At 39.6% G+C, this 9,968-nt stretch overlaps 1 protein-coding gene across 5 annotated transcripts in view; it reads left to right on the top strand.

The window, feature by feature from the left end:
* Window positions 1-9,968, top strand: part of MAP3K4 (mitogen-activated protein kinase kinase kinase 4) — a 189,340-nt gene that overhangs the window by 132,922 nt on the left and 46,450 nt on the right. For all 5 annotated transcript variants that reach the window (XM_025201999.1, XM_025202000.1, XM_025202001.1 and 2 more), the window contains 5 exons: window positions 1,597-1,754; window positions 3,514-3,636; window positions 4,012-4,111; window positions 4,216-4,299; window positions 7,700-7,966. In XM_025201999.1, coding sequence (XP_025057784.1) covers window positions 1,597-1,754; window positions 3,514-3,636; window positions 4,012-4,111; window positions 4,216-4,299; window positions 7,700-7,966 — 732 coding nt within the window. The remainder of the gene's footprint in view (window positions 1-1,596; window positions 1,755-3,513; window positions 3,637-4,011; window positions 4,112-4,215; window positions 4,300-7,699; window positions 7,967-9,968) is intronic.

Here is a 9,968-nt window from a genome sequence, read left to right as displayed (position 1 = left end):
GATCACACAGAGTTTATCACCCCTAACTCTGTGTTTATCAACCCATTAAGAAAACCAAGTCTCTCTTCAAGCTCTGCTTAAACAGCTTTTCCAAGGAAGGACATTTATCTACCTGTTGATTAGCTCCAAAATACCTGTCTTCCTGTTGTCTACCATAGCACGGACCATAGCCAGCATGTGGTCTGCTAGCTAATGCTGAGGTGTCTGCGTAAGGCAGAGGGGAGGGGGACTAATCCCTGCTCAGCAGAGAGAAGCCAGCAGACTCTGCTGTGCCTGCAAGCCTGTGCCAAGCTCCAGCCAGGGAGCAGAGGGGAGGGGCCAGCCCTTCTGTGGAGCAGAGAGCTCTGCCCAGCCCAGAGAGCATGCCAGGATTGGGAGTCTGGTTTATCTTAAACCAGCAAGGGGTCTGGGACAGACATTGCATAAACCGGTTTGAGCCAAATCGGTTAAGTCTGATGCTACATTCAGCAAGGTTTACCTCAAACCAGTTTCATCCACTTTCAAACGGATGTATATGCACTGAACATCTGTTCTATTACAGGTTTAAACCAGTTTCTAGCCCTGAGATCCCTTCCAACCCTAAGTTTCTATGATTCTGCATGTTTGTAAACACCTCTCCCCTCCAGGAATCCAGTGCATCTAGCCAGATTGTGTGAATATCACTGAATGTTATATTTGCATATATACACACATTATATTGATAGTTCAGATGATGGGTTAGAAGATAGGTGTATATTATATCTTTTGTAAATATGTGATAACTATCTTCATGCAGTTGCTGTGTGTTACTCTAGGATTGGAGTTTTGTTTTTGTATTTACCTGAATTAAAAAAAAAAAGGATAAATCACTTGCTGAGAAGAGAGTTGTTAGAGTTTGGAAGTTAAAGTCTCCAAAAACTTTGCCTATACTGAGTGTGCTTCATCCTAGTGGTTCAGAGGGGTTTTCCTTACAACTGCTATTTCTGACTGCTTTGGCTTCTGGTAGCAGAATTGAGAACAGGAAGATTGTCTTGTATGTTTTGTCACTGTTTCCCACCTGGCTCTCAGGCTGTCTGTGGAGTAGGATGTCACTTGACTCAAATGTAAAAGGAATAACAGCTGGACTGTGTGCAAGGAAATGGAAATAGTGGATTGGAATTTGGAATTGGGGTACAGAGAGGCTTAGCTGGGCAAAGAGACTAGCACTGGGAATTGTCAGGGGAAACAAATGATTTTGCAAGTCATTTAGGTTTATGGTTTTGGTGGCAAATTGAAAACAGACTGCTCTCAGGCAGTCTGTTAGTGGGTTTTAGATTGCAGCCCTGTGCTGGATAGGATCAATTGTTCCCTCCTCCTCTGCCCTGCCACAGCTCACCAAAATCCCTGAAGTGCCCCTCTTCCCAAAATAATTGCCCACCCCTGTTCTAGTTCCACCCATTGTACTTCATATAGAGAAGTATCTAGCACATTTTGGGCTGTAGCAAGGTGAAATGTTGCAGATGTGTTTTCCTCCATTTATGGGCTATTAAATGGGATCTTACATGGGAATGAAATATAGGGCCTTTTGTTACAGATCATGTGACAGTTACAATCTAAATTGCCTTTTTCCACATTTAGGTTTATTTTGATTATATGCGAGGCTGGATCCAAATGCTACAGCAGTTACCTCAAGCATCTCATAGTTTAAAAAATCTCTTAGAGGAAGAATGGAATTTCACCAAAGAAATAACTCCTTATATACGAGGAGGTGAAGCTCAAGCTGGAAAATTATTCTGGTAGGACTTCATAAATTACCCTGCTTATCCTGTCAATGTATAGCCATTTAGAAAAGTTAGGTTCTCAGTTTGTATCTCTGAGGACCTGGTCATTCAAAGTAATTTTATTAGCTTGGGGTGGTACATTTCCATATACAGGGTTTACCTTCTGCATGGTAATCATTTCCAGGATTTATTTTAATTGCAGAATCAGGGTCTAAAAATACAAGACTTTAATTGGAGAAAACTTCATAAAGTATCTCTCATTATTCGCATGCTATATGTGGCTGCTTGTAGACATAAAAAGAAAAAGAAGAAAACCGTGCTTTACTGGACGCAGCAGTGTGATAGTTCATCCCGGCCCTACAGTGTCTTTATAGATCAGGCGCTTCAGCAGGGCTTTTGGCACTTTTAGCTAAAGCTGATTCAATCAACTCTTAGATAAAAGTCCCCAAAAAGCCTCACTAAATTACCCAATATATACAGATGTTAGGTGAGCCGTGTCCAACTAAGGCACTGCCTTTTCTGGGCATGCACAGGGCTCGGCATGGGAATGTGCTGAGTTTAAAGTAAAGTGCCAGTTTTTGGTTATGTTTTTTTAACACCTGCAAGCTACCTTTGTGATTTATACTATATATTGAGGTCAAACAATTTATGCTAGAAAAGGTTTTGGGCTTTCTAAAACTTTGAGAACAATTTGAATCCTTTTGTTGTAGTTTTAGTAGGCCTTTGGCTGTGTTTAGTTAAGTTAGGCCAAGTTAGCATAAGCGAGGCTAAGAGAAGTAATGTAAAAGGAACTGAGTTACAGGCAAGAGAATTTCCTTGGTGAGGCCAGCCCAGTCATAGGGCATTAGATGTTGATTAAGGGGTCAAGTCGGTGTGTTTTGGCCCAACCGACAGGATGACACATGAACACCATCTTTCTGACCACATTTATCAAAGTTTTCATCAAGTAATGTTGTATGCCTTTGTTTGAGGAGGGGGATCAAAAGGGGCTCCATGCTCTGAGGTGGGTTCCTCTGTAAGACTTTGCTGAGGTTCCCATCTGCAGATGTAATAAAGACCCAGTGCCTCTTAGAATTTATTCTCTGAATTTGGGTATAATCTCCCTAACAGGCTGGCCTCCTGGTAGAAAGTCTTAGGATTTTAAGATGTAGGAATTCTGAGTTGTAAGACTGCTTATTTCTGTCTCGATCATAGAAGTATATCTTGATATGTCCCGTGTTGTTCTTTATTTACTAACAATATTTTTAATTTGAGAATTTTACTAAAGTTTGCTTTTGTATTCCCTCTATTGGAGAACTTATTTTGCTGAGAACAGGAGTCAAAAGTAACTTTCAAATCCTTAAATCTCCTCTAGGCAGTCCAGCTTGTGCTCTGAGTGGGCATATTTTAGGTAGGTCTGATCCTCATGTAATTGCTAGACTTTTTGTGACCAGGATGGTACCTTCTTTAAATAGTCATTGGCCTGCTTTAGTCTTCTGCTACCTCAGCGTGAGAGAGAAAATCCTGCTGCAGATTTTTGCAGCACTTATGGTGGTAGAATCCATGTTTATGTGCTCCTTTAATAACAATAGTAATAATTCCACCTTTAGAAGCAAGTGTCTTTTTGTTCTACTTGCCTTACTAATCCTTCACCTGATGTGGGGGAAGAGCCTATCAGATGGTTCATGTTTCCATGTACAGACATGACAAATGAAGTTCTTTTACATGGGATGCAACAAGGTAGAGATACTGCTAAAATGAAAGTGAGGTTCTCCCATTTTTTTTTTTCTTTCAGTGATATTGCAGGAATGATGCCAGGAATGCTGCTGAAATCTACAGGAATATTTTTAGATTCTGGCCTGCGGAAGAGCTGCATTCGGGCTAGTGCTGAAGACAATACTGCATCAGAAGAAATCAGGTATTCTCCAGCTTTCAGTATGTGCATACTGTCATGATTATGCTTCTTCAGACGTATTAAAGACAAGCTGCTTTCCAAAACGTCATGAAGTACATGAAAACACACTGTCCAAACCATCTCAGTGGTTTTCGGTCTCTAGAAGTAATTCGTCTTTGTTTTGTGTATTTGTGGGCTAATAACCTTTATTACAGCTAAGGGTATAAGAAGCAGCTTATGTAAAGTTCCTTCAATTTAATTTTATATTCCTGGGACAGATGTGCCTGAGCAATATCAGCTCATTTCAGTTTTCAGTTTGTGCTCCGTATCCTTTTTTTTCATGCTACTTATACCATATTATATTTAATTGCCATAACTCCATTCTAATCAATGTTACAGGAGGTCTGTTATAGAGACCAGTCGGGCACTCAAAGAGCTCTTTCATGAAGCTAGAGAGAGGGCCTCGAAAGCTCTTGGTTTTGCTAAGATGTTAAGAAAGGTAAATTAATAATGGCATTTGATCTCATTTATGAACATTCATTTTTCTTTCTGTGTTAAACTTCCAATTCAGTTCACTAACATTTGCTTTGTCATTGTTATAAGGATCTAGAAATTGCAGCAGAATTCATGTTGTCAGCTCCTGTACGAGAGCTCCTGAATGCCCTGAAAACAAAAGAGTATGTAAAGGTAAAAACAGCTTAAAGATATACTAATATGGTGACTGTTGCATCCAAAAAGATGCTGTATGTGGTCTTCATGCATAACATAGAATCTGTTTCTTTCTGTGTACATAACATCATCTACTTAGTATTAAGTGGTGACAAGTACATTTTTATATTTTTTTTTTATAACCACTGATATGTGGTTGAGCTGAGGTAAGCACTCTCCCAGACTGGGCCATATTTTCGTTCTTTGTACATCTCGTTTTTGGAGGAAAGATAGTTGAGTACTGAGGATTGCGTACCTGGATCTTGTAAGGTCAGTTTCCTTGTTCCCAGATCTCGTATGTGACTTTAGGAAAGACGCATAGTCTGCGTTCCTCAGTTTTCCAGTTGTGGAATATGTTCTTAAGTGTTATAAAATAAAATGGATTAAACATTGTGTGGCTAAGGAAGTTTCAGCAGTTGGTGTGTGCTCTTCCTGCATGGAAGAGCACACACCAACTGCTGAAACTTCTTTAGCCTGACGAAGGGTTTTTGAACCCGAAAGCTTGCTTAGTAACTATTCTCCAACTATTTGGGTTGGTCTAATAAAAGATATCAAATTCACCCAAGGAACCTTGTCTGCCTATGTCCTTAGACCAACACGGCTACAACCTAAACCCCATAAACATTGTGCAGCATTTCGACACTGAGGTAGATGTGACCTTACAATAAGCATGCAAGCTCTCTGTGCCAGTGACGAGAAGGTCACGGTCCATGCCAGACCCTTCTAGGTAATACAGATGATTAATAATGCTTAAGAAAAATGTCAGCTTGCATGGACTGCAGTTAGGAACACTGAACACAGAAGAAATGCAGATTCAGGCATAGGATTTGTCTAAACAGGCTAAAACTCCTGAAACAGTACATCCAGAATAGCTTCTGATAATTAGCTATTTTGCGTTGTGAGGTAGAGTAGCCTAAACTTCCCCCCCCCATTTGCACAGAATAGTTGTTGCACCTTAAAATCATGTCCAAGCTAATTCACTAATTTTCTTGTGAATTCCTCCTGTTGACAAATTGGTGCATTTTAAATTGAAATATAGAGATTGCTGCAAGAAGGTGAAGTGGTTTGGTTCTTTATGCATTCTTTACTGTGCTATATACATTAAAAATTATAATATTCCTAACCTCTAGCCCTTGTATGAAAAATATTCTGATAGCACTAAACAGATTAGTACATGCATTTTAATGGCACATTTTAATGTTCTCTTAGGAAAAGTTTTTTTTGCAGTAGCTATTCTGTAATCAAATATAAAATATTATAAAGTTCCTCCTTATTTCTTTTTTTAAATGAACCATGTTTTGGGGATTTAACACTTTGTACAGGGATTGAAATTTTGGAAGCCATGTCAGTTTAGATGCTAATTAGTTTTACAAGAACTTTCTTTTTAAGGTTAAGAAACAACCTTGTAGGCTGTTTTTGTCAGCCTGAGGGAAAACATTAGCTTAATTGTAAAATAAAGCCATTTAACTTTAAAATATTCAGAGTAGTTCTTTCTGGCCATATCATACTAAGATTCTGGGATTTGGGTAGAGATTTGATAGTTCCCTTGATCACTGTACAGTTGCTCCTGTAGCCAGTTGAGTGTCCTTGGCATATGTTGAGGGTTCCTTAAGCACGAATTTCCTCAGTGCCAGAAAACTGATGTAAATACTGTTCTAGAAAATGACTTGTGCAAGTACAGCTGTGGTTGAGTGTGTGGGCAGGGACATAACTTTACTAATATCATTTAAGGAATTTTTAAGTGATCTAACCATGGAATTATTTTTGTTAATGATGACTTACCCCACAGCTGCACTGGCTGGTTTGCAGAAGCTATTCATAGTAACTCTTCCTTTATACAGAGAAACTAGTGTAGACAGGCCCTTAACAGGCTCTGAATAGAGTTTAGCCTGATCTTCTTTAGCAAGAAGAGTGCTGCCTGTAATTTTAAGATAGGCGTAAGCATCTAAAAGGTCAAAATAGAGAGGGTTTAAAGAGCTCTTTTGTGAAGCCTGAAAAATCCTAGAATGATCATAATAAAGAGATTAAAAAGCTAATGGACAGAATCAGTTTTGGGGTTGAGAGGAAAATTCATTTGAATTTGTATAAATAAATGAGAGAAGTTAACTTTGAAAATGGAGTATGGAAAATGCAGTATACCTGATTTTCATTGATTTCTGTGGTGACAGTTATTAAATTGGAAGAAGGAGCAGTCTCATTTTGTGAACTGACATACTTAGAAATCTAGGAACCTTGAAGAAGCCATTTGAAATTAAAGGGAAGAAAATTCTGTTTTTATCAAGCATTTGAATAGTATCTTCTCTGGAGGTTATATGCTTTCCTTTTTACAAATCGTGATATGCGATATCCATTCTATATAATTTATTGATGACCCTAACTCTTGGTTTGTTCAGGCCATTAGTGCCTGTGCAGCATATATTTAGTTCTCTGATAGAGGAAAGTTATAAAAGTTCTACTTCAAGATCCTGAGTGAATTTTCCTCCCCAAATTTATATATTTTTAATGTTATCACCGAAGCAGAAAACTAATTTCAGTGTTGTGGTAGTCATGCTTGTTTCTTTCTTCCTTAAACGATTGTAACATTATGAAAGGATGTCTTCTAAAAGAATTTTATTGCAACAGATGTATGGGAAAGGATCATTTGAAGTTCTTTGTGAAAACAGCTTTGTGTTGGAAATTTGTATAGCATTCCACTTTTTAGGATGGTTAATGTGTGTGTTTTGGGTTTTAGGGTAAGCATTGTCTTGAAGCGTGTGTACTGTTTTGAATTCTGGTGCTCATGTGATTAAAAGCCAGTAGGAGAAAAAACTCTGGTGCATATCGCAGCAAGATTGTTGCTCCTGGACACTTCATTTGAACATGTGCCTGGGACTGCAGCACGCTGAGCTGTGTCAGAGCAGCCCCAGCTAGATGGAGCCAGGGCTGTCAGCCTGCCAGCCCAGGGCTGCTTTGACCCGGCTCAGTGTGCTGCATAAGGGCTGGCTGGGGCAGCTCCACACTAAAGCACCCTCATGCCCCAGCCAGCCCTGTCATTGTCTTCAAATGCATTACTGCAGAATAAAAAACTCCACCATAGGACTACTTGTATTTACAAGTACTAACTTGCAGCAGGGTTAATTAGTTTACTCTGTCTTAATAGCATTTCACAGATAGATGCTAAGACATTTACTACAGAGCTAATTAGACAGCTCCACAGTAAAAGTTTTGTGTAGATGTGCCCCGTATGTTGCTGTGCACTCCTGTTGTTTTCTAGTTTTAAAATGAGAAATTTTATCTAAAACAGCCAAAGCCTCATCTCACTTTTTGCACAGCATACTAAAAAGCAGGTGGTCAGGCTAGCCTACTGACTCTTGCTTGACTCTTTTTATTCTTTATACAGGTGCAGATCCCTGGACTTGAAAACTTACAGGTGTTTGTCCCAAATGGTATTTCAGGGGAGAAATCTGTGATTTTGCAGTTGCTAAATGCAGCTGCAGGAAAGGACTGTTCAAAAGACTCAGAGGAGGTTGCCTATGAGGCCTATTTACTTATGACCAAATACAGTGAAAAAGACCATGAATCAGATGGCAGTTGGAGCATGTGGGAAGGACAGCCAGTCAAAATAGTGCCTCAGGTGGAAACGGCTGATACACTGCGAAGTATGCTGGTAGGTTTTCTCCCATTTTATGTAGCCTTTACATTTTCTTTTAATTGTTTTGCTGTCAGATTGAAAACCACACGTGTTAAAGGAGGTGTTTGTCTTCTAGGCAATGTGTTTTAGCAGTATAATAGTAATTCTAAGTCAGTAAGTGGACAAGCATTGTTGCTTAGTTATGTTATCTGTAAGTACATTATTGTATGGTTTCAGTATAAGGCATTTTTAAAAGGGACATTCTCAAATTTGTGCCTTTGAAAAAAACAACAAAATTCCTTCCCTAGAAAACAGAATTTAAAAGTTACTTATACTCTAGAGCTGCTCAGCATCAAATATACAGTTAAGACCAATAGCTTTGTCTTTTAGCAAAAAGCTTCCATGGCCTATGAATTAAAAGTAGCCTTCATATGTTGAAGCTTGAGGCCAGTAGTTTCTGACCCTGGACAAGTCATTTAATCCAAGATTTCATTAAAAACTGGGATCTTAAAATTAGACTCCAGTGGGAGTTACTGGGTGTTCAGTGGCATCACAGTGTACTGAACCAGCTGGAATTCCCTGCTCCTGTTGCTCATGTTCCCTGATCACCAATGTCAAGTCAGCTTTCCTTAGTGTGTTCTCCAAGCTTCCTCTCCTTGTTCTGTATGTCACTATGCTGATTTAGCTCTCTCATAGCCTGGTTATTTTACTTCCTAATCCAGCTATGGATGGCCTCCAGGATTCTTGGGCTATGCTAGCCAATTAAGGCAGTTGGAATTCCTATTCCATGCATGTAATTACTGCATTTATTTGAATATAAAGTGACCCTGATTATAAGATGAACCCCAATAATTAGATTTTAAATATGGAAAAATTATCATTTTCAGGTATAGTATCTTAATTATTGGAGGTTTATCTTGAATTTGTCAACCTTCCACTGCTACAGCAGAGAAGATAAATCTGCAGGGTCAGGTAGCCCTTTTGCCCTCACAACTTCTTCCTTTTGCAGCCCCCCCCTGGTCAGACCCTACTCTATCTGACCACATGGAAGTAAGGAGCAAATTTGATAATACTGGCCTTGAAATAAACATAGCTGTAGCAAGTTGCATACAGTATCCGTAGACTTAGTTCATCCAGAATTGATGTATTGTACCTTTTTCTGAAACTGCTGCAAGTTTTAGCGGAGGTACTTCAGAAACACCCTTTTAAGTAGCACTTTGATGCCTACTTATATATAGTACGAACTATGCATGATATTAGTCCAAAGCCAAAAAGCTCATGATTTACTATATAGTTCATTGGGCTGGGCTCCAGCAGTATCAACAGCATTTCAAGCCAATGGTGAACCCACAGCCCAGCACTACTCAGTATATGGGTATACTCCAGATACCCCCTTGAAGGATCCATGCGTTAACTAGCCTCCCACTCATGACTAAAACTGTGTTTTTTGTCATGAATCCTGGGATCCTCCAAAAAATTATATGTAGATGAGGCATAGGGCAACCTGGTCCAGCTTGATTTCATGGAGGGCAAGGCCATGCTAACCATACGTGCTAGGCAGAGAGGGGAGCTGGCAGGAATTCTGGGTGAACGGTTTGGGGCCCTGTTTGGTGATGTCTGTCATACATTTAAGGCAGGTGAAGAAACAGGAATCCTTGGAAATGGGAAAGAAAAGCACAGTTCAGCTGTGGGAGTGAAGAGAAAGTTGAAATGTATACACTGCAGTGGCTCAACATGACTTGAAAAGAATCAGCACTGAGGGGGATTGTGCTCAATCAGCACTACCATATATCTTATTCAGATGGGCTGTGCTAACCTGTCCTTTTGGTAGGTTCCCATTAATGTATTTTGGGCTCCTATACATGTGCAGGGAGTTGGCTCCAGCGTGAAATTCAGCTCATTGGAGCAGACTTGGTTAATCAAGTCTGCTAGAGCACAGAAATAAATGCGCTGTAACAGATTCTGGCATCACATGTATCAGCGTCCCCTGCACTGAAAGATGTCAGCGGGACACTTTGAACTAAAGCTAATTTAATGA

The sequence above is a fragment of the Alligator sinensis genome, unplaced genomic scaffold, assembly GCF_000455745.1.
Source record: "Alligator sinensis unplaced genomic scaffold, ASM45574v1 scaffold682_1, whole genome shotgun sequence".
Taxonomy (NCBI): domain Eukaryota; kingdom Metazoa; phylum Chordata; order Crocodylia; family Alligatoridae; genus Alligator; species Alligator sinensis.
This window is presented reverse-complemented; position numbering and strand designations above follow the sequence as displayed.